Source organism: Phoenix dactylifera, chromosome 5 (genome assembly GCF_009389715.1).
Source record: "Phoenix dactylifera cultivar Barhee BC4 chromosome 5, palm_55x_up_171113_PBpolish2nd_filt_p, whole genome shotgun sequence".
NCBI lineage: Eukaryota > Viridiplantae > Streptophyta > Magnoliopsida > Arecales > Arecaceae > Phoenix > Phoenix dactylifera.
In genome coordinates, this window is record NC_052396.1 from 17,507,245 (window position 1) to 17,535,077 (window position 27,833).

At 44.2% G+C, this 27,833-nt stretch overlaps 2 protein-coding genes across 3 annotated transcripts; both read left to right on the top strand.

The window, feature by feature from the left end:
* Positions 1–1,209: 1,209 nt before the first annotated feature.
* On the top strand, positions 1,210–12,081 carry LOC103712992 (DNA-binding protein SMUBP-2). 2 transcript variants are annotated; one of them, XM_008799730.4, is made up of 7 exons: positions 1,210–2,220; positions 2,652–2,960; positions 3,748–4,031; positions 4,703–5,734; positions 6,484–6,652; positions 9,098–9,255; positions 10,252–10,704. In XM_008799730.4, exons 1-7 carry the CDS (start codon positions 1,425–1,427, stop codon positions 10,405–10,407), a joined length of 2,904 nt encoding a protein of 967 aa, XP_008797952.2. In that variant the 5' UTR covers positions 1,210–1,424; the 3' UTR covers positions 10,408–10,704. The 2 variants fall into 2 exon arrangements, with proteins under 2 accessions (XP_008797952.2, XP_008797951.2); XM_008799729.3 differs by lacking the exon at positions 10,252–10,704 and adding an exon at positions 11,627–12,081 and having other exon boundaries at positions 1,215–2,220.
* Positions 12,082–12,333: 252 nt separating this feature from the next.
* On the top strand, positions 12,334–15,778 carry LOC103712993 (bifunctional peptidase and (3S)-lysyl hydroxylase Jmjd7). The gene is made up of 3 exons (XM_008799732.4): positions 12,334–13,789; positions 13,867–13,937; positions 14,027–15,778. The coding sequence occupies exons 1-3, from the start codon at positions 12,924–12,926 to the stop codon at positions 14,122–14,124; spliced, it is 1,035 nt and encodes a 344-aa protein (XP_008797954.1). The 5' UTR covers positions 12,334–12,923; the 3' UTR covers positions 14,125–15,778.
* Positions 15,779–27,833: the final 12,055 nt, after the last annotated feature.

Below are 27,833 nucleotides of genomic sequence, written 5' to 3' on the forward strand. Positions count from 1 at the left end.
AGAAGGCTGCCGAGCTCATTCAGGCCGAGCTCATGCAGGCTACCGAGCTCAGAAAGCTGCCGAGCTCAGAAGGTCGAGCACAGAAGGCCGAGACCAAAAGGTCGAGACCAGAAGGCCGACCTCGTCGTCCACATGCTGCGGCCATGCCCTGCAGCAGCCTCACCGTACCATACTTTATTTGCCGACCACGCCACGACATATCAACCAGGGACCATACCCTGCTACGACTATCAACGTCTCACCATTCCCAAGAATGTACTGCACTGCGCACCACAAGCAAGCTCTGGCTACACGCCATCTCCTCCCATGATGGAAACGGGCCATCCATGGCAACTCATTATTTCCACGCCCACGTCGAATCGTGACGGTAACCCATTAATTCGCTCAGTCACATCACAGGTAATCCTGGCACTCCCCCTATAAAAGGGGAGCTTCTCCCTCTAAAAAGGGGGCTTCGTCCTTCCAAGGGAGGGCTTGAGACTTCTACATACAGTCCATCTCCTTCTCCAAAATTAAGCCCTCCTTTGACTTAAGCATCGGAGGGCCGGTGCCGGAAACCCCGGCCACCGGTATTTTGCAGGTCTCCTGGAGGACGCCGCCCGCCGACGGACCGCCACCCGCCATTCTCGCGCCGGAGCTCCTCCTCCTCAGCCGACGGCCGCCCTCGGGTCCAATTTCCAGCAACACTTATATATGCTAAAAAATACAAATAATATATTCTGGATTAATCCATTTGACTAGAGAATACCACAATATGAGCTTAATTATTTGGGCTGACCATATATAAATTATGATGTTTATAATTAAATTATAGTACTTATGGTAGATTTGAACGTGAACATCATGATTTGAACAGGCAAGATATGTGGGAATTGATGCATGGCGGCGAAGATTGATGCACAGCCAAGTGACGTGGTGAAATTGAGCAAATAGAGTTGCCGTGAACCCAAATAGGGGGGGAAATTGAGCAAAGTGAGGGTGTGGATCGCACACGTCGAATCCCTTCTGCCAATGGGCTTGTGCATTTCGGACGCGTCCCCCGGGGCATTTGCGGCTAGGATTCGTGCGTCACCTGGGGCCAGGGGACGGAGCCGGGAAAGACAAGGGTGGGGGGCCCGGGCTCCCCGGCCGGTGCATCGTGTCTACCTGCCAAAACTGTAGATTTGGGGCCGCCACTCTTTTGCCATCGGAGCGGAAGTACGTAGGCCCCTCTCTCACCACAACTATCACGAGCACGATTCAACGGCGGAGGGAGAGAGGAAGGAAAAATTGTAACCATGAAAAAAGAAGACCAAGAGAAAAGGAAATAAGGCGATCGGAAGTCCCGCTCTCGGGGAACGGTTGCAGAAGGAGGGAGAGATAAATGAGGGGCAGGAAGGGGTAGAGAAACCGACGGGGAGAAAGAGAGAGAGGAGGACTGGGAGATGGAAGCCGCTGCTTCCTGCTGCTGCTGCTGCGGATTATCTGCGGCGGCGGCAGCAGCAGCAAAGGCGGGTTCTGGTGGCGGCATCAGCAGCATCGGCTTCCTTCCACCGGTCCGGCCCCCAAAGCGGCGGATCATCGCTTCTTTCAATGACTCCTCCACCATGCTCCCCATCCGCAGCAGCAGTTCGGAGCCACCAAAGGCATCTCCTTCTCCTCCTCGTCCGCGGCCGTCGCATTCATCATCACTATTGCGACGGTCATCATCGAAGACCCGCTTGTTGATCGGTAGCAAGAACAAGAAGAGGACGGACGTGGTAGTTGTGGTGGGGAAGAAGGAGCGAGAGAGGGAGGGGGGAGAATGCTTGCCCTCCGCGGAGGAGGCGTCCATCAGCGTCGGGACGCTCTACCAGAACGGGGACCCGCTGGGGCGACGGGAGCTGGGCAGGTGCGTGGTCCGCTGGATCAGCCAGGGCATGCGCTCCATGGCCTCCGACTTCGCCTCCGCCGAGATTCAGGGCGAGTTCTCCGAGCTCCGGCAGCGCCTCGGCGCCGCCGCCCCCAACGGCACCGGGGGCCTCGCTTTCGTCATCCAGGCGCAGCCCTACCTCTACGCCGTCCCCATGCCCAAGGGCCTCGAGTCCCTCTGCTTCAAGGCCTGTACTCACTACCCCACTCTCTTTGACCACTTCCAGCGCGAGCTCCGAGACATCCTCCACGGCCTCCAGCGCCAGGCCGTCTTCGCCGACTGGCGCTCCACCGAGTCCTGGAAGCTCCTCAAAGAATTTGCTAATTCAGGTCACAGTCTCCCCCTCCCAATCCTCCAGCTGCTCTGCTTTTCCTTGGATGGTATTTCGCAACTGATTATTGTATCCAGAGGTTCATGTTTGTAGTTCCTCGTCTTATTAAAAAAAATAAATTGGTGCCTATCAAGGATTATATGTAGAACAAAAACAAAATTTTGGGATCAGTAGTAGAATAGTTGCAGAAGCTGAAGCAATCCATTAGTAATGAACTCAGGCAAGATCATAGTAATTAATCCGGTCAAATAAATTTGATTACTTTAAAGACCTTAAGCGTTCATGAGCAGATGCAAGCAAAACAGAAAACTGCAACCATAAACTATGCAAACTGATACTACTATTGAATCCAAGATAATCTTCCATCAATATCTACTTGCCCTTCTCTTTGGTCTCTTTTATTAACGAAGTTATTCATATATATTGCAGCACAGCATCGAGCAGCAGTGCGGAAACCACCCCAGGCTAAGCCTGTGCACAGTGGTCTTGGAATGGAGCTGGAGAAAGCTAAAACTATACAGGCCAATATCGCATACTTTGTGAAGAACATGTCAGACCTCCTTCGTATAGAGCGGGATGCAGAGCTTGAATTCACCCAAGAGGAGTTGAATGCTGTTCCCACACCGGATGAAAAATCCAACTCACTGAAACCAATTGAGTACCTTGTAAGCCACGGACAGAAGCAACAAGAGCAGTGTGACACAATCTGCAATTTGAATGCGATTAGCTCTTCTACTGGTGAGCACAAACTTTTTCTTGTATGTTTTAATGTTACGAATCTCATGCGTGTCAGAAATCCAGTAGAAACAAACTGAGATTTTGGTCATTGCCGTGCCGGTTGATAAGTGTCTTCAGTTAGCTCCACTAATTTACTCATGTAGAGTTAAGATTCTTGCTTAACTTGTCTGCCAGTAGGCTGTCGGGCCATATCAAATTTGCCATTTTGTTCAAATGTATTTAACTAAAGATTCCTCCATAAATCTGCTATGCTGTGATTATCTATACATTTGTTTTTTCCATTTTGGTGTTTTAATAATCCTTCAGATTTGAGGGTGCTAATTAGTGTAGTTGATTAGGTCGTTGTTGGTTGGTACCAACATAGGTTCAAGTCTTGGCTTCACCTGATTTTTGGCCTGGGTTTCTTTAGCCCTAGCTCTCAAAAATAATCCTGTAGATTTGTCTCAGTAAAAAGGTTCTTGGTGGCCATTGTTTTTGTGTTAGCAGTTCATTTTCATTGTGTTTGCTTAGTGGGGTACTGGAGTGTTTAGCAGGCACTTGCTCCTCTTGACATACACCAGAGGTTAAACAATGTTGCTGCAGGAAGCACCAATGAGTGGAGGTGTGTCAGATAAAACATCAGTGGTGGTTCTTGTCTGGGTAGGGGAACAAATGCAGTTTATAATGCTCAAAATCATTGATTCTATTTTTCTAGTTAGATTGCAGTGAATCAGCTATTCTTTAATGACAGATTCTTTGTTCTTTTGCAGCTCTCTAAGCATTAACTCGTAAATATTTATGTCCACAGGATTGGGAGGAATGCATTTGGTCTTATTTAGAGTTGAAGGAAACCATCGACTGCCCCCTACAACTCTGTCTCCAGGGGACATGGTTTGTGTGAGGACATGCGATAGCAGGGGTGCAGGAGCAACTTCATGCATGCAAGGCTTTGTTAACAATTTAGGTGAGGATGGCTGTAGCATTACTGTGGCTCTGGAGTCCCGCCATGGAGATCCCACCTTTTCTAAGCTATTTGGGAAGAGTGTGCGCATTGACCGTATACAAGGATTGGCTGATGCACTTACTTATGAGGTATTAGAACACATGGCGGACTTAATATGCTGTGTCCAAAGAGGCAAATTTTTGCACCACCTGTTACTCCCATGGAGTGTGCTGAATATACCTTTCGCTCTAGATGTGATAGTTGTTGTGGACTTTTCTTTTTGTTATAATCAATTTCTAGTACATAATTGGATATTTGGATCTAATGCAAAGGACTACTGCATACAATTGAAAGATACATATCCCCTAGCGCGAAGAAGCAACTATAGCAGACTGCTGAAGTTACTAGCACATCACTTTTTACCTCTCTAGAGGCATATTCTTTGGTTGACCTCACTAGAATAAATGCTGGTCCATGAATTTAGATTATTCCATAGCCAATTATAATATCATTTTTTCCAATTTATCATGAATTATTATTTCGCTATATTTGATCATTTTTCTCTCTGCCCTTTGTTACAATATGATTGTGGATGATCTAAGTCAATGTTGTGTAAAGGATGAAGGAAGATGAAACATACTTTTCATGTGTTCTGAATTCCTGTTTCAAAGTTGCTGCTTTGTGCTATTATGACTGTAAGGTGACTCGATTACTTTGGTAGAGCTTTAAGGATTATGTTAGTTTGTTTATAGTAATTGAAGATAATTAATATACATATGAGATGCTGGTATTCACTTTCTTTGTTTTTTCAAAATGGCAGCGCAATTGTGAAGCACTAATGCTGCTACAGAAGAATGGTTTACAGAAGAAAAATCCCTCGATTGCTGTGGTTGCTACATTATTTGGAGACAAGGAAGATATCATGTGGCTGAAGCAGAATCATCTGGTCGAATGGAGTCAGGTAAGACTTGATCGGTTAATAGAGAAGGGGAAATTTGATGACTCCCAATTAAAAGCTATTGCCTTGGGATTGAACAAGAGGCGGCCTCTTTTAGTAGTCCAAGGACCTCCTGGTACTGGCAAGACAAGGTTGCTTAAGGAGCTGATAGCCCTTGCTGTTCAACAAGGTGAACGTGTGCTTGTGACAGCTCCAACAAATGCAGCTGTGGATAACATGGTTGAAAGACTCTCAGATATTGGACTAGACATTGTACGAGTTGGAAATCCAGCTCGAATATCTGCAAATGTGGCTTCAAAATCATTAGGAGAGATTGTCAATGATAGGCTTGCAAATTTCAAGAAAGAATTTGAGAGAAAGAAGTCAGATCTAAGGAAGGACCTTAGGCTTTGTTTAAAGGATGATTCGTTGGCAGCAGGTATACGTCAGCTCTTAAAACAGCTCGGAAAGACCTTAAAGAAGAAAGAGAGGGATACCATAAAGGAAGTGCTTTCAAGCACCCAGGTAGTACTCTCCACTAATACTGGGGCAGCTGATCCTGTCATTCGAAGATTGGACAGCTTTGATCTGGTTGTTATAGATGAAGCAGGGCAAGCAATTGAACCATCCTGCTGGATTCCTATTTTGCAAGGAAAACGCTGTATATTGGCAGGTGATCAATGTCAGCTTGCTCCAATAATTTTATCTAGAAAGGCCTTGGAAGGTGGACTAGGCATATCTCTTCTGGAAAGAGCATCAGCTTTGCACGAAGGCATGCTAGCCACAAAATTAACCACTCAATATCGAATGCACAATGCAATAGCCAGTTGGGCATCAAAAGAGATGTATGATGGACTGCTGCAATCTTCACCGACTGTCTCCTCACATCTTCTTGTTGATTCTCCATTTGTGAAGGTGTGTATTATTAAGTTCTTGTAATACCTTTGTTTTATGTCTTCACTAATGCTGGTGGCATATACATGGCATGCTGATAAAATGTTAGACTCTTCATCTGTCTTTTGCCCTTTTATTGGTTAATTTCCATAACTGTTGATTAAATATCCTAGAATGACTGGATCAAATTCCTGGTTTTAATTTAGAAAAAGTGTCAGTAATATTAAAAGCAATGTTTCTCAATACTCATTTAAGAATTCTGAAAATGGATATTTCTTACCCAATAGTCGATAAACGGATAAAGACTTTATGTTGGGATGTGTTATTCATAATTTAATCCCCTTCTTTTGTGCAAAGGCTTCTTTGAATCGTCTATTGATGTGCCTGTATTGACCACAGAAGGCGATGAAAGCTTGGAGAGTTCTTAAATACAATAGAATCTATGTGACATTCTATTACCGACTTGCAGTCAATTTCCATTGCGTAATAACTAACAATACATATAACAACCTTTTCTGTTAGTTCTTTATTTGAGCTCCAGTATGTGATTATGTCATTAATATTTAATATGACTTTGCACTCAGTTTTTACTTCTGTCTATGTCTGAAATTCTTAGATCTCTGTTTTTCCGGTAGGAAGTTACTAATATTAAAAATCCTGATAGATGTAACTCAAGTCCTAGCATCTTTTATGGTAAGTTCTTTAAAAGATTTTAGAAAAGATTTTGTGTTACAAACTACACCTTTGATCAAGGCCTGTGTTTCAAACAGGCTGCATGGATAACTCAGTGCCCAATGCTCTTACTTGATACACGAATGCCATATGGGAGCTTATATGTTGGTTGTGAGGAACATTTGGATCCGGCTGGCACGGGTTCCTTCTATAATGAAGGTGAAGCAGACATTGTCATTCAACACATCTTCCATCTAATATATTCTGGTATATATTCTTCCCTCAACACATCTTCCATCTAATATATTCTGGTATATATTCTTCCCTCTCATGATAAGAACCTGCTGACTTACCACTATGCTATTTATTCTTTAATCTTTGTGTGTGTGTGTGTGTGTGTGTGTATACCCTTTTTTGTTTCTGCTCTCTTGTCTGTTATTCTTTGTACAATTAAAATTCTTCGTGGTAATTTTCGGAAGAGCTGCTATTATGTAGAGTTTTGCTATGGTGCTTCTAAATTTTCCTCCAGGTACATAATCTTGACTATAGATTCAAAAATAAAAGGTCTAAATGGATGACTGTATAACTGGTAGTACAAGTCACCAGATTCAGTTTTTTTTAAAAAAAATTAAACCAAAATCTGTCTCTTGTGAAACTGATGCTTGATTGGATCCTCATCAAAGAGGAGCTTTAGGAGCACCATGATGAGGGGGTACATGTTAGACTGCTGCAAGATGTTCCTGCCGGCGAGCAGCTCTAATGGCATGTAACCACTTGTCCCCTTGATCTTTATCCGGCAGCTGTCCGATCTTTTTAGTTTGTGAGTTGGAGGGGACGAGGGAGAGATCTTTGCATCCGCTGCCGCCTCCTTGTCCACGTCGGCATTGGCTGTGGCGTGGCACCGGAGTGGCAAATCTTAGCACAGAAGTGCGGCTCGATGATGGGGATGTTGGAGGCCTTGATATGGTTGTGGATAGTGGTAGAATGGTGGTGGATGTAGTCGAGGCCCTAGGCGAGGTTGGTGGCTGAATGCGGATGAGAACGGGGTAAAGTTGGGGTTGTCGGGGTAGTTTGAGAGAGGGTATTGGGGGAGTGCTCGTAGGCGAGGTAGATGTTGTTGCCAATGAGGGAGGCGTTGAGGAGGCAGACAAAAGCGGCTCTTGCACATGGCGAAGGGGCAGGAAGGGTGTTGGGTTCGCTGCGGAAGGGGCGTTGGAAGATGATAGTGTCCTTGCCATGGAGGGAGCAGTGTCGGGAGGAGGAGGCAGAGGTGATGAACTTGTTGGTGGAGGTGCAAATCTCAAAGAAGGGGTAGAGGATTGGGGTCTCCTGGAGGGTGTGTTGGTCAGGAAGGCTGATGAGGAGGAGGCTGATGAGGCGGCAAAGGCAGCCATGGAGGAGGAGGAGGTGGAGGTCTTGGTCCGGCAGTAGATACATACAGGAGTCAATGATGAAGAAGCTGGAGGAGAAGCAGGAGGTGGGGTGGGGCTTGAGTGGGATGCCATGGGGAATGAGGCCTCGAAACTGGAATCAAGTTAGGGTTAGGGTTTGGAGGATGGAAGGGGAAAAGAGTAAAGTGCGGGGGGAAGGCGAGGAGAACAAAGATCTGGTGGAAGAGGAGGTTATGCCGCCACCACCGAATTCCTCTTCCACCACCGGTTGCCATTTGTTTTCTAGCATACCCTTTAACAATTGATGGCTAGGATCACTACTTAATTTGTATTAAAAATAATATGGAAGTACTGTAGCAAAACCCTTTTTGTATTATTTGAACTCAATTGATATAATTACTAAAAATCGACAATTCAAAGACAAGGAATTCCTTGTATTATTTCAGTTGCCTGTAAAAATATATAAACTTACCTTTGTGAATATTGTTGTACTCTTCTTGTTTAATTGGTATATTTGCTTTATGGAAGGCTGGATATGTTGACAATCATACATACGAAAGGCTATGTGCATTACTTTCAGGAACTCTAACAGATTCAGCAGAAATCAGTCCGAATTCATGATTTTCCTTGTATCAATAATTAAATTGGCATAAATACTCCTCACCTCCCTGAACAAGCTTAGGGCTTGAATTAGTAGTGTCTGATGAGTAACCAAAGTATTGATACTGGTATACATGCTGGCACTTCAATTGTAAGAATTAATTAAGCCATTCAATCATGTAATGATGTTTTCACTTCGAACTCTAGCAATGAATATGAACATTTTTTTTACAAGTACACCATATTTATTCTCCGGATTATTGCTGATGTACTCTGCCAATTTAGATCAACTAAGAGAATCATTTTAAATCATCCAGTTGATTGTTGATAAGTGCAATATTTGTGATTTATTTGTTGTAGCACAAATCCTAACTACATAACCAGCCATATAAAGTTGACTTGGAGTAGGGCAGGTTGCCAACACATAATTATTATTGCATCCTACGACCTTGTTATTCGTACAAATTTCACAGTTTACAATTACATTGCAAATTCAGTGTAGATTCTCTGAAAATTATATTTTGCATCTACAATATTTTGACTTTTTCTTTTCTTACACTTTAATTATTTTTATATCCTATTCCAGTTCTTATGTTATCTACCTGGATTTTGACATGCCTTCTTTCTCTGGCTCGATATAGGGGTTCTTATTCGCTCTTTCCTGTATAACTGATTTTTTATCTGCTTAACTTGCTCTCTTAACTTGCATGCTTTTATGCAGGAGTCTCTCCAACTGCCATTGCTGTTCAATCACCTTATATTGCTCAGGTACAGCTTTTGAGGGATAGGCTTGATGAATTTCCAGAAGCTTCTGGTGTTGAGGCTGCAACTATAGACAGCTTTCAGGGGAGGGAGGCTGATGCTGTAATTATATCAATGGTACGCTATTGCTTTCCAGTAGTGTCACTTTTAGAAAAAGATTTTCATAGATATATCTATCATATAGGTTTATTCTTACATAATACAGAAGCTATGTTGCATATATTTGTCTATACTTGAGCAGATCTGCAAGAATTAAGTCCACTATTCATAAGATAGAAACTTTAAATGTCCTTATAACTGCCTGGAACTATTTACATTGGAATTTTTACAGGCGTCTGACAATTCAAAGATATGGGAATTCCTTTGTGTGATTAAGACAAGGAATCCGTATCCTCAAGGACAGCATGTTTAAATATGGTTCTAGTAGATGTCTTGGGCTTCATCTAGGCTCTATCAGGAGTTCAAGGCACTTGAAACTGCCACTTTGAGTTCCCGCTAGCATTTTTAGCCTCAATGCTACATGATAATAAACATTTTTCGGATATTATACCAGTTAAACCTTGTAGTCTTTCGAGCAGTCTTTATGAGGTGGCATTAAATGCCAACTATCAGTCTTGTGTTTACCTTTCTTTACTTTCTTTCTTTGAATGTAAGGGAGTAGGTGGTTTTGTTAATAACTAGTATAGCACACAACCACATCCATAACCATGATCATCAAGTTGTTGTTCCAAATATTTTGAGTTAGCTTTATAAAACTCCATATGCAAATTATTCCTGTTTGTGACTACCTTTGAAGTTATTGCAGGATCTGCCATGTCCTTTCTCAAAACTTCCTTTCATGTTAGCTTAGATTTCATCCTCCTCTTCTTAAATCCTTCAATAGACTATGCCCCCTTGCTGCCTCTTGAGATCTTAGCTGTACTTGTCTGTACCATTTGAACTGTTTCTTAATCACTTTAATTGCTGCAACTAGTGTAACAAATATTACTGTAATATCAATAGGCCCTCAGATGTTTTACGTTTTTGTTAGTGTTTTTTATGCTTTATATTATCATATCAAGTTCAGGATTCCAAATTATAAACATTGTACTGATAGGGCTCAGTTCCAAACAGATTGACTTACAACATCGACCAATTCATGATAGACGGGCTCTCGGTCTCACGCAACACTCACTTTTAGTATGTCGCTCCCTCTCTAGGAGCCTTATGCTTGAGAATCAAAGAACATCTCATTACACGAGGCATGGGCCAGCTGTGTGCAGTGGTTGATATATTGGCTGCCACAAACTGATTTTTGGCCCCTCTTGAAGTAGTATTTCGAGATCTTGCATTGCTACTATTGATATAAATTTGCTTGATTGATGGCCTTCGTCATCTTGCATATTCATGTATTTGAGATTCGAACCTGATTTCGCAGCCTATCATAATTCCTTATTGTATAATATCTTCTGTGTATATATCTATCAGTTTGATATACAAGTTAACAACTAGTGTATCATCTGATTTGTCCAACAACTGATTATGCACTTCCACTAGCACTGGAGACCATGGAATGCCGTACCGGCCCGTACCGGCCGGTACGTACCGGTCCGGCCGTGGACCGGTACCGGAACGGATAAAAAACCGGTATTTCCCGGTTTTTTATCCGAACCGGCCGGTTCGGGCCCGTACCGGCCGGTTCGGGCCCGTACCGGCCGGTTCGGGCCCGTACCGGCCGGTTCGGGGCCCGTACCGGCCGGTTCGGGCCCGTACCGGCCGGTTCGGAGCCCGTACCGGCCGGTACGGGACCGGTACCAGCCGGTACATACCGGACCGGTACCGTACCGGTCCGGCCGGCCACCGGTACCGGTACGGCGGACCTTGCTGGAGACTAATCTGCATTTGATTTTTTATTGTGACTTTGTGCATCTGTTGTTGCATTAACCTGTATTTTATCGATTTGTGAGTATGGGCTGCGGCAAGTTTTCTTTGAGCTATCCTGGTTTGAGAATTAAGCATCTGCAAGCACAGCCTGAGACTAGATATTCCCAGTTACATAATGGTTGTTTCTCTGCCCAAAAGCCTTTACTAGTTGGTGATGATTCACATTAAGGAACAAAGAAGATGTCATGCATTTCCAAACTATACTGATGGATTAGTTCGAGTCTCTATTACAGTTAGCAGTTAAGTTTGATCTTGTTCGGCGTCTGAATAAAAGGTAAGCCAGCTTCTTTGTTATAATAATGATTACGCTCATGGATGAGTTGAAAGTAAAGGATGCACTTGAAACACACCAACATTGTATGCCAATGCTCAAAGACATCGCTAAGATGAATTGTTTTGATCATTTGCCATATCACAAGCAAACTTCTGAGCAGTGCATCAAGCTCTGCTCGAGAGCATTCGTGCATTTTATGTGCTGAATTCTTGTTCGATTACATTCAATCAATCTGTCTTCTTAATTAAATATTGTGCCATTGAGTTCTTCTACTGTTCTGGCTTTCCACAGGTCCGATCTAATATTCTTGGAGCGGTTGGATTTCTGGGTGACAGCAGGCGAATGAACGTCGCCATAACGAGGGCACGCAAGCATGTTGCACTTGTATGCGATAGCTCAACCATATGCCATAACACCTTCTTGGCCAGGCTCCTTCGTCACATCCGGCGTTTTGGGAGGGTTCAACATGCGAAGCCGGGTTCTTTTGGGGGATCTGGATTGGGCATAACTCCCATGTTGCCCTCCATCAAGTAATTGCCTTACCTATATATATATATATATATATATATATATATATATATATATATATATATATATATATATATCTCATTATTTTTATAGAAGTCCAAATTCAATGTATGTTTATACAACCAATTGAGAGAGAATCGTTGTAGATATAGTTTTAACTCTCCCATTCTTGTACATGTCGTATCCATTTTTTACACGTATGTTGAAATTTGTTATTATTTTGTTCTCTCCGCATCATTTCTCCTCGATCTTGTACAAGTTTGTGGGGTGAACATGTGCGCTCAGCAAGATCAAGGTTAACCCTCTACTACAAAATTTGTCCATCAAAGTCTTTCCATGGTTTGAGACGACGTAGCAGCAATAGTCAACAGTCTAGTGAATTCTTTGCCACTTAATGCATCCATCTTATATTATATGCGTGGGGTTTGGTAGGGTTCTTTTTGTTGCTTGTTTAGCAAGAATTTTGATGGCGAAAATACTAAGCATCTTGACCTCTTTGACTTCAGAATATCCAAGGTGAATAACTTTGGTAGAATTGAGGTATCTGAGGTATCGTTCTGCTCGTATCAATAAAGACCAAAAATTATAGCGACATCTCATTTATTGCATGGTCGGCATGGTTACTGTTGTGTTGCTTGTATGAGATTGTTATTACGTTGTAGACGTGGTGCCGACCATCTTAGAGACTCCTTTCTATTTTCTATTTTATATAAAAGGGTGGCTTGGAGATTCTCAGGTAGTCTCATCATAGAGACTCCTTTCTATAAATTTTCGCTATTTCCCACCGTTGCTCCAGTTTTCCAGGGGGTCTCTTCGGCATATGGGTTTCTTGCGAGTTAGCTTAATTCTTTCTTTATCTTGATCTCATTCGGTTTTATTCAGTTCGATTTTTGACCGACCTCAAAGCAAGCCGAGTAGCATCTCGATCTCGATCCAGAATTTAGCAGCAAACTTGGAACTCTGCAGGACAAGCGCTTTGGGGCACGTTAAGTTTGGTAGTATAGGATCCGTTGCATTAGAGAGCAAAGGCCTGTAGCGTCACTAGCGTGGGCGAAGGGCAATGGGGGAGGAGAGGAGGCTGAGGGATCTGTGGGCGGAGGCAAGAGAGCTGAGCCTCGGCACCTCCGGCTGTGTGGACCGCCTCGACGCGCCCCCATCCCCTCTCCGCTTCCTCCGGGACTACGTCTCCGCCAACAAGCCCTGCCTCATCTCCCGAGCCGCCACCCGCGGTTGGCCCGCAGTCTCTCTCTGGTCCGACGACGCCTACCTCCGCCGCGCCCTCCGCGGCCACGCCGTCTCCGTCCACCTCACCCCCCACGGCCGCGCCGACTCCCTCGTCCCCCTCCCTTCCGCCCGCGGCCGGGGGGGCGGCCTCTGCTTCGCCTCCGCCGCCGTCCGCTCCATGGACTTCTCCGAGGCCCTCGAGCTGATCACCGCCACCGGCTCGCCCTCGTCACCGACCGTGGCCTACGCCCAGCAGCAGAACGACTGCTTCCGGGCGGAGTACTCGGCGCTGGCGGGGGACGTGGAGCCGGACGTCCCGTGGGCCACCGAGGCGCTCGGCCGCCTCCCGGAGGCCGTGAACCTTTGGATCGGGAACGGGCGGTCGGAGACGTCGTTCCACAAGGACCACTACGAGAACCTCTACGCCGTCATCACGGGGGAGAAGCACTTCCTCCTGCTGCCCCCAACCGACGTCCACCGCCTCTACGTCCGCCATTACCCAGCTGCCCACTACGTGCTCGACGATGGGGGGGAGTTGCGCTTGGAACTGGAACAGCCGGAGAGGCAGGTTCCATGGTGCAGCGTGGACCCGTACCCGGAGACGGCCGAGGCCCTGGCGGAGCAGAGGGAGGCCTTCCCCCTCTACTTTGACGGCCCCAAGCCTTTCGAATGCACCGTAAAGGCTGGCGAGATCCTCTACCTGTAAGTAAATTACCTCCTCTCCGCCCCCATCATCAACATCGCCTACTCTCTCCTATAACTTGTTTATGGTGATCCAGGCCTAGCATGTGGTTTCATCATGTGAGGCAAACGCCTGACCGCCATGGGCGGACCATTGCCGTCAACTACTGTAAGTATCTAGTGTTGCTCGAAATGCATGGCATCCTCTTTGTTCCTTACCATTGAACAAAAAGAAAAAAAAATTGTTGGCTGTCACAGGGTACGACATGCAATTTGATATCAAATACGCGTACTTCAGCTTCTTGCAATCCATCGACTACACTCTTCCTCCTTGCAAGCCTTCAGCGAAGGTCTGAAATCTATGAGACTAACTAGTTGGGTATCGCACTCACAGTCAGACAGGTTCGGTGTATTCTGCCCTGTTGGAGAACAATTTAGTCGAATAGTTGGATTATGTTGGATGTTAAGGAGTCTCAATTTGCAATGTTCTTCTGTTATGCGCTGGCTTTTACTAGTTTAGAAGATCTAATTGAGAAGCAATAATTAGTTGGTTAGGCAGGATTGCCAATAATTAGTTGGTTAGATTCTATCTATATTTACAGTATAATGGTTCAACTGAATTGTAGTTTCCTCTATTAGAGCATTGTAAGAGATTATATAATCTTCCTGCATGATGAATAAATATCACAAAAGTGTTTTCCTTTGCATTATTGCAATCTAAGGAGGCCTAGCTCCCTCGAAGTAGCTACTATATTCTTCTTCTGCACTCTATTCGATCCGATATAGGTCCTCAACCGACCACGTCCAGCAAGTCTATACCAAAGTGGTATCAGAGCCTGGGCATGGATGAACAAATGGAGCGGATAGAACAGAACTTTCAGTCTCTATCTAATTGTATCACCGAGCTCTTTCAGTTGGTAGCAAATCAAGAAAGAAGCAGGGCTCGGACGGACCGGGAAGAGACATCCCAAGACCCCGAAGGGTCCAATCTGCTTGTGAAGCGCTTGACACCTGCAGAATTGAAGGAGCGGCAAGAAAAGTGCTTATGTTTTTGCTACAATGAGAAATATGGCTCTGGGCATCGTTGCAAGCGACTCTTTATGATTGAAGCATAACAAGGTGATGAAGAAGACAAAGTCGTGGAGGATGAAGAGGAAGATCATGATGAAGATGATGAAGTACCCAAAATTTAGTTGCATGCTATGAATGGATCTGATGCTCCTGACACCATGAAGATACTTGGGAGTATTGGAGGTACTGTCATCATTGCCTTAATTGATTCTAGGAGTACTCATAATTTTGTGAGTAAGGAGGTAGCACAGAGAACGGGATTACAGCCATGTTGCAAGAAGTCATTAGGCGTGATGGTGGCATCGGGAGAGAGATTGGAGAGTGAAGGCTTGCGTACTGATGTACCCTTAACAATGCAGCACTTCAATTTCCAAGTGGATCTTTTTGTTCTTCCATTGGAGGGATATGGATTGGTGCTAGGAACTTAATGACTTAAGACTCTTGGGCCAATTATTTGGGATTTCTTGGAGCTGAAGATGGAGTTCCTGTGTGACGGAAGGTGGATCAAACTCGACGGGATGCGAGAACCTAACAAAAAGAAGGGGGAGATTCCGGCCAGGTGTGGTGAAGGAGCAAAATCAGCACTTGATCGTTTGTTGGAAAAGTTCCAAGATATTTTGTAGCGGGGTTGTCCGGTGCTGGCCCTGACCCGATGGTGGAGTGTCACGACGGAGCGGCTAGAGGCTTTGGGTCCGGTGCGGGGGCAGAGGATGCAACCAGCTTGGGGGAAGCTTCAACTCACAGTGCGTGCCATATGGCACGGGGGCACAGTGGGGATCATCTCAAGGAGAGCAGTGCCTCTGGGTTGGCCTTTGAGCTGGGAATGGGGAAGAAGGCAGCGGGTGAATCAAGCTTCATCAAGAATGTTGGTGGTCTCAGGACAGAGCCAAGAGGGGGGATGACAGAGGGCCCTGCGGCAACAGATGAAGCCACTGGAGACTTAGCGTGCCATTTGGCACAACCCGGCGATGGAGGGGATCACCATCGAATATTGATCCAGATGATGGCTGCAGCAAAGGGAGTGAGTCCTGCAGGCTTGGAGAGTGGAGGGGCTATAGAAGAGGCGATGTTTCATGATTGCAACCCCGAGGTAGGGGGTTGTGATGTATCCTTAGGTGACCAATGAAGGTTATCTTATGGAACTGACGTGGCGTGGAGAAGCCCTTCTTTGCTCCGGCTTTTCGCAAGATTGTGCAGCAGCATAGTCCGGATATATGTGTGTTGTTTGAGATCCGGTTATCAGGGAGGAGCCTACAGAAGGCTAGGAGAGTGGTTTCTCGGTCGTGGGGATTTTATGCAGTGGAGTCTCAGGGGTTGTCGAGTGGCATCATTGTCACTTGGGCGCAGGGCTCCTGTAGGTTGGATGTCTTCCATGTATGTACCCAGGAGGTGGTTATAGTGATCTCGGAGGGTAGTAGAGTTTCATGGGTCCAACTTTTACTTCCTCAGGAAATCGGAGTGCTCGATACATCTTCTCTATCTCTCGGATCCAAGTCTCGGCTGCCACAGGATCCGATCCACCATCAAACTGTGGTGGGTTCAGCCTGCGGAATCTCTCATAATGAGATTCCATCGGTTGTATAGGCCTGACAGTCAACTGCATCTGTTGTTGTTGCTGAAGCAGTTGTGCAATTATCTGGCACACCCTTGCCAGGTTTGCTTGCGTTGCCACAGGGTCTGGGGTGTGTGCCTATGATTGTATGCTAGGGTCTGGGGTGTGTGCCCATGATTGTATACTAGGGTCTGGAAAAAGTGCTCTCATATCTCCTTCGTCCTCCATATTCCTTATAGCTACCTAGCAGTCAAAAGTTTAGGATGAGACTGAAATAAATTGCTTTCTTTGACTAATGTATTATGACAATCTTAATATATTATGATACTCTTAACTACCTATTACCCCAGATTTTTACGGTTATATTTTTGTTAAACCTACAACTCTGATACCACCGAATGTCACGCCCCGTATCCGGTCCGTGACACGGCCGTGCTATTGTCGACTACCACCCACAATAGCACGAAGCCTCATACATGGGTAAATAGGGTAGTCAAACCATTCGAACTTTCATATATTAAAGTAGTTCTATTACAACATACTGAGTGGTACAAAACATAAAGCTTCTATACAGTTTATGTATACAAAAGTATTTTTGCTTTACCCCAAAAGAGAGAAGCCCTGATACAAAATAGGAACGTCTCTAACTGTTATCAGTGGTGAGGATCTGAAAGAAAATACCAATAGAATGGTATGAGCTACACGGCTCAGTAAGTAATCCTGCATAATCTTACCAGATCTAGTATAGTACTAAACATGTTCATGCAGGGTTTGAGAAGCTAACATGCACCTTACCTAACAATTCATCATGATAAAATATTCATACTGAATCAATAATCATGTTATGTATATTATCAAAAATCTTCATATAAATATACACTGTAAGACCGTATACCGGCGTGCCGTGGTTTACACTCTCCGACGCTACGACGGAGTCATTATCGGCCACCGGCGGGGCGAGCTCAGTTATTGTACGGTCACTGGCGGGGTGAGCTCAGTTATTCTACGGCCACTGGCGGGGCGAGCTCAGTTGCTTTCAGCCCGTAGCATCTAAGAGTCCATACATAGTACTTCTTGCAAGTGGTACACTTAGCTAGAGGCAATTCATCATCTTATTTTATACTTATACCATAATTACTATATTAAGTGCAATTATGGTAACGAAATCCCAATCATCTTATATGCATAATATTTTAAAATCTGTATAAGCATGATGTATGCATAACCATAATTTCTATGACTAAAACATACCACTTGTATACATGATCCATGATAAGATTAAGACAAGTTACCTACAGTAATTCGCTTTCCCATGTTTGACCAGTCCAGATGACGGATCCTTAATCACCTTGCACAACATCATAGGGATCACATTATTCTCCGTTTGTTTAATACATAATTTCTCAGTTTAAATTATGAGTTTACTTGTTTGGATCCTCTCCAAGGATTTGGCCCAAGTCCAATTTACCCATGTTGGAGCCTTCTAATTTGGTCAATAGGCTTAATCCTAAGTTAAATTTTGGGTTTAGGATCAATGTGGTCCATTTGGGCCTATGCCAGGGTCAGCCTGTGGCCAATTAGGCCTCTGGTTAGTTGAATTGGGCTTGAACTGGGTCTTAGTTGGGTCTGCTGGGACTAACCCAGCCTAATTGGGTTCGGACCCAGTTCAAATTGGGCTAGATTTGGTTCAATTTTACAGTTTGGGCTCGTCCCAATCTGATTGGGCTCGGATTTAGTCAAATTTGGCTAAACTCATTTTCTTTTTCTTTTTTCCTTTTTTTTGGGCTTAATGGGTTGCGAATTCGGATTCGGATCCAACCCGCTAAGAGGGTCTTTCTCCGACCTTCCAGAGGCTTTGCCTCTTCATCTCTCGCTCCCCTCTCTCTCTTTCGGCCGCTCCTTCTCTCTCTTATTCCCTTCGTTCCCACCGGAACCTTAGTTGCTCTGGCCGATCTCTCGGTCTTCTTTCCCTCCTCCGGCCGAATCCACGACCTCTTCTTCCTTCCGGTCTCTCCCTCTCTCTCGTTCTCTCCTTCGTCTCCACCGAAGCCCTCGCCGCTCCGGCCGAAATCTCCGGCCTCCTCCTCCTCCTCCGGCCCCTTCCTCTTTCCTCGCCGCCTTCCGGCTCCTCTCTTTCCTCTCGCAGGCGACGGGGAGATGAGGCTCCCCCGATCCACCGGCCGAGGCGGAGCTTCCCCTCGGGGCAGCGGTGGATGGAAGGCCGACCCTTCCTCTTCTCCAAAGTGATGTCGAAGAAGAGGAGTTGAGCTGGGAGGTGGAGCCGGGGTCGGATCTCCTCCGGGATGTCCTCATCTGCTCCGACCACGGTGAGGTAAGGTTGCCATCCGAGGATGAAGCCTCAAGGGTTTGGTAAACTTTTTCTCTTCTTTTTTTTTTTTCTAAAACGGCGCCACCATCTCTTCGTCGGAGAAGAGGTGGGGGCTTGGCTGGGGCTGGCGGCCTCGTGGCCGCGTCTGTTGCCGGCTCGGCCAGACTTAGAGGCTCGTGGCCGCCCCTGAGCCTTAAGGTAACCGCAGCCGATGATGCGGTGCCCTGTTCACCCGCAGGTCGAGTCTGGTTGGGCTCGGCCCGGATGAATAACGGGCCTTGGTCTAGGCCCGGGCCATACTCAGATCGGCCCACAGCTTGTGAGTCCGGCCCGCGGCTTGTGGGTCTGGCCCGTGGCCCTTTTTCCGTCTCCCCCCGTGCCGGTCTTCTCACCTGTGCCGGTCTCCTCCCCCCTGCTTCATTGTTGAAACAGAGAGGAAAACACCTCACAGAGGGGTTTTTCCACCCTTTTCTTACTTAAAACCTTATTCACAGTGCCCCTTTCCTTGCTTTGGCCGATTGCAGTCGGGCAGTACCACCTTAGCAAGCTCCCTCCTTTCTGAACCTCCGGCTCCAAGGATTCTTCAACCACCGGCTTCAGGGGTCCGGCTCTCTGGTTTAGTGTTCCAGGGGGCTTAGGGGATAGTGGGTATAGTAACTGGGTTAAAGGCTGAGGGCTTAAATGATCTCGTTTAAGGGATGAGACCCCGTCTGAGAGGTCCCATCCTCTCCTTCCCCCTTACTCCGGGAGCTTCCAGCTGCCCCCCTTGTCTCAGGCCAGCCGGGATTGGTTGCCAGCAAGGGTGAGAGGTGGTGGGCTCCTGTTTTGCATGGTCAAGGGCCCCTCAGTGAGGTCCCGTCTTCTCCTCCCTCCTGGCTCCGGGAGCTTCCAGCTACCCCCCTTCCTCTGCCACTGGGCGTGGTCTTGCCACAGGGGTGCAAGGTGGCGAGCTTCCGTTTTGCATGATTGAGGGCCCCTAAGAGCTAGCCCTCCCTCAGCCGGCCAGCTAGGGCCCTGTCAACTCACCCTCAGCATGAGGTGGCAGCCCTCCCCAGCTGCCACCCATGGGTCCAGTACGGCCCACTAAAAAATCTGGCCCAACACCCCTAATTGGGCCTTAAAAGTATTGGGCCTAGTTGGTTTTGGCTCCGGAGTGTGCATCAGCATATGGTATCTTAATTCAAATATCTGGAAGCAATGGGTTGCGCCTGGGAAAAGAACCAAACCAAATGGAAAGAGAGAGAGTAGAATAAGTTGGTTGGACTTTTGCGTTCAGTCTGGTTGTTTCTCTGAAGCAGAACAGCATTTTCTGACAGAGTTTTTTTTATCTGCCTAAGATGGCACTAGACCTATTACCTCAACATTACGAGAATTAATTACTACCTTCAGACTTCTTATATTTGCATTTAAGGAAGCCATGCATCTTGAAGTGGAGGGAGAACTATAATACTCGTGCTTAAGTTTAGCTTCTGTGGCTGGTAGGTGCAGGAACTCATGGGTCGGGAGCTCAGGAGCCTTAAAGCGAAGAGATGGAACGAATTTCCCAGGAAGATTGCAACACAGGACTAGGAGCGAAAAGAGACGAGATCATGAGGTACATCTGAGATATATTTGAGATAATAAATCAAGTATCAAAGCCACAAATCAACTAACTTTAGCTGCAGAAAGAATTCACTAGCATCTTGGCCTCTCGAACCGAAATGCTAAACGGCTTAAGAAAGAATTCAACAACAGATTGTTAATACTATCACTGACCAATATCCTATCAATCTCTTAAGACTTGTTGTCGGGCTACTTTGAAACTGTGTGGATGCAGCCATTTTGGGTGAGATACAGAGTTATTACAAAAACTTAGTTGTATGCCAACAGGTCACATTGAAATACTATCCTAAATATAATTAGTACACCATATTGATGGTACTACAATCTACAAAGAAAAGTAAGATCCTGTCATGGTCATTCTAATATTGTTCATATTATCATTCATGATAAAATCAATAGCTTATAACGCACTTGATCAACTTGATGGCGAAGGGTGCGAGGGAAAAAAAAATCTGTATCTATAACCTTGCTGCTATGTAACAAAAGATAGTATTGATGCTTAATTTTATCTAATAAGCTCTATTCCATCTACACCGGTATCACTGTATGATCAAGCATTATGAAAAACTAAGAATGGTTTGCAATAAGGCCTCAATCTTGCATCAACCTTCTATAAATTCTTGGCGGGTTTGTAATTTATGCATCTTTATGCAAAAGAGTGCATGCCATGAGAATTAGAAGGGCAGTTGACAGGTAGAGAGGCTTACCTTCTAGTGACTCAATATGAGACCTTGCAATTGAGGAGCAAGAGAAGAAATTCTCATTTTACCATACCAACAAAAAATGGATATTCTTGGCTTTTGCTCCCTTATTTTTGTCGGTAAATTCTTGACTTAGTATGCACTGTTGCCGGGGTGACCCGGTCAACAGCATAATCCCACACCGAGCCGAATAGGAAAAGCGAGCTGCGCCCCTCGGAAGGTATTGTCCGCTTTGGGGATCGTAGACCGTACTGGGGGCTAAACTCGCGGTGGGAGCCATCCCTCACGGTTTTGCCCCACAAAAAGGCGCCTCCCAAGGAAAGGCTTTGAGCCCCCACATTTAAGGCACAAAGCTTTCCGTTACTTGGTCGATATGGGACTAAATTTGGAAACCTCTAGAACACTGCCCCCTAGCGGGAAGGTCCTGTGCCGGTCGGGGCCCCTACCTGGCGCGCCATCTGTTGCCGGGGTGACCCGATCAATAGCATAGTCCCATACCGAGCCGAGCAAGAAAAGCGAGCTGCGTCCCTCGAAAGGTATTGTCCGCTTTGGGGATCGTAGACCGCACTGGGTGCTAAGCTCGCAGTGGGAGCCACCCCTCACGGTTTCGCCCTACAAAAGACACCTCCCGAGAAAAAGCTTTGAGCCCCCCACATTTAAGGCACAGACCTTTCCGCTACTTAGTCGATATGGGACTAAATTCGGAAGCCCCTAGAACACAGCCCCCCAAGCGGGAAGGTCCCACAAAAGACCCTAAGCTCCTAAGCTCGCGGTGGGAGCCACCCCTCACGGTTTTGCCCCACAAAAGACGCCTTCCGAGGAAATGCTTTGAGCCCCCCACATTTAAGGCACAAGCCTTTCCGCTACTTGGTCGATATGAGACTAAATTCAGAAGCCCCTAGAACATGCACCACTATCAGCTAACATAATCATGCAAAAGCAATAAAAATTCCAATATTTATGTAATATTGGTCCCTTATCGTATATGAAGAGCAAAGTAGCATATAGGCTTTCACTCTCTCAAGTCAAATAGTACCAAAGTTGATTGACAAGTACAGTTTTCTCAATAGCTTTGTATTCGTATTATGATATATTGGCTCATTGTCTTTGGAATTCCAATTTTAATGCCTCTGTCCATGCATGGTTGCAGAAGAAGGACTTCATCAGTACTAGCCACAAGCAAATATGATCAATACTCAAAAACTATCAACTTTCGATCATCTTCTTGAGGAGTGTATATCGTCATGGTCTATTTATCAAATGTTTTTTTGAGTTAGGTCTGGAATGAGGATTTGCCCCCGGAAGGGAAGGATTCATTATGGTAGATATGTGATAAGCAGAAGAGCTCAAATATGATCCTATCAAATTTTTCTTTCTATTGGTTCATGACTTTAAAGATAAAGACTCGAGATGATTGCAGATTACCTCCTAAAACCAACAAAGTGTTACTGGGACCCCCATCTCTGGCTCCAAAAAAATCATGTCGGATACTTAGTCATGTTGGATATCTATCAGACACTTGGATACTTGTGGTTGCCACTTTTAAAAGGTGGCAGAGAATTGAATCCTTCAAACAATGACTTTGACCCTCTATTTTTCACGCAGAAGTGAGTATTTATTCTTTCTAGTTATTAGCCAATAATGTAGGTATTAAAATAACTTTATAAGACATTATTTTTCTTATATTTTTTCAGCTAATTAGAAAGTTTGAATAAGAAACATATATATATATATATATATATATATATATATATATATATATATATATATATATATATATATATATATATATATATATATATATATATATATATATATATATATATATATATCTCGAAAGATCTTAACAAACAATATCTTCTTAATATTTCAACAAATAATATTCAAAGGTATAAACATAAAGTTTAGTTAAAATTAGAATTTATCTTGTATAACCCCATACTTCCTCTTTCCTGCTTGTCGAGTCAGACAGTTGGATATTTGTCTCAATTTAGTTCTTGTAGCTATTTACCCCAAAATACTGTGAGAAAACTCTAATCAATAGACCATGTACAAGTGCTCAAAGAAGAGCAAAAGCAAGAATTAACAAAAGGTTTCAGTAAGTGACTAATTTTATGATATAGAACCAGCAATGGGGCATATCCCACCTTAGATTACCAAATGAGTAGCAGAATTGATTTACATTAAAAGAAAGGATGGTGGATCAGGACATGAATTTCTAAATTTGCCCAGTTTTTTTTTTTTTTTTTGCTTAAGCGGGTTATTCATACCTCACGGGTACGAATACACCCTAAAGAGTCAGAATACAAAATGTCCCGAAGAGCTCCGGGCATCTCTCTCTCCCCAGCCCATAGGGTGCCTCCAGAGTGGCTCGCAACAAACGCGGCCACCCAATCGGCCGCCCCATTGGCCTCACGATATACATGCATAGCCTGTAGCGTAACACCCTCCCTCACCATCATCCATATGTCACGAAGCAGAGGATGAGCATCTCCGTGACCGACCGGGCCCCTACGAATCCAGCTGATCACCGTAGCCGAGTCGCCCTCCAGAAGGACCGAACTCGCCCGAAGTACTCGCCGCACATAGAACAAGCCCAACCAGGCCGCTCGCAACTCTGCCCCTGGGACAGAGATATCAAAAATCTGACGGCCCCCTGCTGCCACCACATCCGACCTCGGGCCCCTAACAACAAAACCGGCCCCTCCCCTCCTACCACCGTCCAAGACTGAACCATCAAAATTGACCTTGAGGAAACTCGGGGGTGGGGGCTCCCAGGTAAAGAATACCCTGTGTGGAGCTGCCGAAGCACTATGGGATCCCCAGATGTTCCGAGCTATCAAAGGTCTATGAGCTGGCTCTGCCTGGATAATCTCTGTCGCCTGAGCACAGGCCCGCTCCATCACAAACCGTAGGGACAGCCGACGCTGACAAAACACCCGGGCGTTCCTGGCCAGCCATATCTGGTACGCTGTGCAGGACGCCCTAATAGCCAATCCCCGCATCTGAGTAGAACCCGCCCAAAGCCGAACCTCCTCCAAGTAAAACTCCCTACTCCTCCAGGTATCCTCCGGTATCCCAGTCAGCCTCCAAACACCTCTCGCCCATGCACAGTGGAATAGAACATGATCCACCGACTCGTCCACCCCACAGTCCGGGCATAAGGGTGAAAGGCCCATACCGCGTCTACACAGCTCTGAGCATGTCGGCAATCGCGCCCAGGCCACCTTCCAGAGGAAAAGAGCAACCCTCTGGTGTAGCCCAAACCTCCACATCCAACCACAATCTAGCCCCGACTGTGAACCTGGCTGAATAAGCCGGGTAACATCGCCGACCCCAATGCTCGCTCTACTGGTGGTGCTCCAGACTCTGACATCTGGACCTCCTGACCCCGGAAGGGGAATCGACCAGACCCGCTCTACTAGATGCTCTCCAGTTTAGTGACATGGATTAAAGCCATCTTAAGCCTAAAGTGTCCAGAAGTTCTTTCAAGCACAATCGAATTTAAAAGTCCTATGTGCCGAAAATTAAGTCTACCTGGATGTATAAATTCAAACTTCACTACATGAAGTTTTATCGCATTTGGCATTATAATTTTAAGAGCTTCAGATATTAAAATCTATACTCAAGAATTTTATGTATTGAAAGTCTTAATATCGCATACGAACTTCTAGTTGATTAATTTTTCTGAATTGAAACTCATTATGCGAATTTCATGGAGTTTAGTGTAATTTTATGGAGCATGGTTATCTAATTCCTAAAAGTTCATATGTTGACACTGTGATACTGGATGATGTTTCCATAGAGTTTCATAAATTTATGATTCTAGCTTCTAAAATTTTGTGTGCCAAAACTATGAGACTGAATGTAATATTTCAGTCAAACTGAATTTCGTAATAAGACTCATATGTGGGGTTCCATAAAGTTCTGAAACTCTAATCTCAAAAATTCCATATACTATAGATTGCAAAACAGAATATAAGATTGTAATATAATCAAGTCTATAGATTGAAACTAATCATATAGAATTTCATAGACCTAAACGTTCTATTGTCAGGTTATGCATCAGGTTATGCAATTTTTATATATATAAGTTTCAAATATATGCAGGTGAAGTAATCGAAAGTGAGTGCAAGTCTACCACTGACAGAGGATTTATAAATCTTCTTCCCTGCCAAAGTTGTGTCAAGTATGAACATCACCTCGAGCAATGGGTCAAGATAATGTTTAATGGTTTGGTCACGAGTCCCATCGGACGTAACTTCGCCGTCCGGCAATAATGAGTTCGGATCCTCTCCAATACAATTTTTATGCAATAGAGTCCTAGATAGCTGCCAGACGGCTCTTATTCATCCATGAAATATGACGAGATATCGTTAGTGCCTTTGTCAAGGTGATAGAAAAAAAAGCTGCTTCATAGGTGATATGTAGATTGTTATTTATTTATTTATTGGTAAAAACGGTAATTCATATTATTCTAATATAAGTACATTCTGTCAAATCAGAAGAAAATAAAAAGTACAAAAGAAGAGATATGTCTACTGTTGATGTCCAGAGAAAGTGCGGGAGAGTTTCTTTTAACAAAAAAAAGAAAAGGATGATTCAGGTTATCCATGATGGTTGCCCAACCTTCGATATTGAAGTATAATTGGGCACTGGTAATGCGAGAAGAGCCTCCCAATTTTTGAAATGGATGATATCGCAGCAGGGAAAGCAGTTTCTTTTAACATTTTGATTTCTGAAGATAAAGGTGTGGCGGACGAGATTCGCCGTGTCAATTTGACTTCAGTAGGACGCCATCCAAGATGGAACCGCAAATAATTACGAGCGTAGGTCCCATCTCATCCGTTTCCCCTTTACGTGATCCCCTGCTTCCCACTCGCAAGCGTCCATCGATATATATAAATATATAAATCTTGGACGTCATGTGGAGGAGAAAAGCGGCATCTCTCGTCCATAGTTTGGTTTCCCGGTGGGCCAGGCTCCCACTTTAGATCTTTTTTTTCCTTCCCCTCGAGGCGAAGATTTATCGCGCCACCTTTTCCAAACTTATTTAGAAGTAACAGTCTTTCACGGGCGACTGGCGACTAATAACTGTGGATAATGAAAACGCCAGCGCCCAGTGAAGTTGTGGCAGTGCCGCGGAGCTATTTCCATTTAAGGCACAAACATGTCAGCATCCGTATAAATATATATTTAGTTTCATATTAATTATTCATTGAATAAATTTTAAATACTTACATAAAATTAAAAAAAACTTAAATAACATTTCGAGTATTTATACAGAATTAAAAAATTTAAATAAAATTTGTTGGTTAATTATTTTAAATGTGGTTCTAAATTGCTGGAAAGACCGTTGGCTTTCAACATCCAAATATCCAATCTATTTTTGCAATTGTAAATATTTTTGGTCTTCAGCCACTCTCTCTGATTATAAAACGGCCGTTATGTCTCTTTCTGCTTAACTTCCTTGGGATAATCCGTAGATTTTCTTTGCCATCAAGTCACCATAGCCACATGGACTTTGGATCCCCATGGACTTTGGGCCACTACTTTCAGGCCACATTTATATCCTGAACAGCATGCATCAGCATGATGGTGCATGTCACCGATCATCATGATGCGTTACTGTAGATTATTTATCGTACACTCATCTAGGTGAATGGCTCACAGAAATGCACCATGATTATTGGTGGCATTGCCGTGGACGTAGGTGCAAGAAATAATTTTTCTAGTTTTATTACCGTACACCATTGATACAAGGATGCTAAACAAATAAAATGTGGATTTTTTTTTTGAATCGTTGAGTAAGTGATCCATGGTTGTGGGACTGCGCTCGTTTTGTAATGGACTTTGAAATTGGCAATCTCAAAGACCGTCGCTGATTGCACTACCATTTCCACCGGACAACAGATTACAGAACAAAAGGAAGCACCAATCATGAAATTAAAAAAAAAAAAAAGGATAGCCTTCTTATTTTGCTATATTTACCATAGTAACTATCTCAAAGTAAAAATCCAAAAATCAGAAACTTCTCCTACTAATAGAGTTGTCGGTCCTATGATTACAAAAATAAAAAAAAAAGAAAGAAAACCATACACGGCACCGCATTCTATTTCATCCACAATACACAATAAGTAAATTAGTCATCTAACAAACCAATACATATTTATAGATAAATTGCTACACAGTTTTCATGATGTTCATCATTATAGAGTACCCAGCCAGGTAATACATAATCAATACATTAGCTATCTAGCAACTTAATACATACCTACAAGCAAATTAACACACAATTTTCATAATATCATATTCACTGTAAGCACTACATGGTGACATATGCTCGTTAACTTTTTCATGCATAGTGTAAACTTTTTTGATATACACTAATACACTCTAAAGTAATTCAACATACTTCTAGATAAATAGATACATAATTTTCAGAACATGTTTTTTACTAGCACATACTATATCACCAGGTGATACATACAAAATAAATTAGTTATTTAACAAGTTAATATATATTTCTAAGTAAATTGATACATAACATCTAAAATATGGTATTTATCATTAACAATATATAGTACATAACAAATTATGCACATATTATTTTTTTAGATTTCATGAACCTTAAATGCAAAGAGTATGAAAGAGAGGGATTTGAAAAAAGAGAAAGGGTCTCGAAAAGAAAAGGCAAAACCTCATGGATAGGAGATATGGCTTCATAACCAAAAAAAGGTGGATGGAGAGGCTCGATGAGGGAGAAGTCTCCATTTTTTTTTTTTTTTTGTAATCATATAACTAACAACT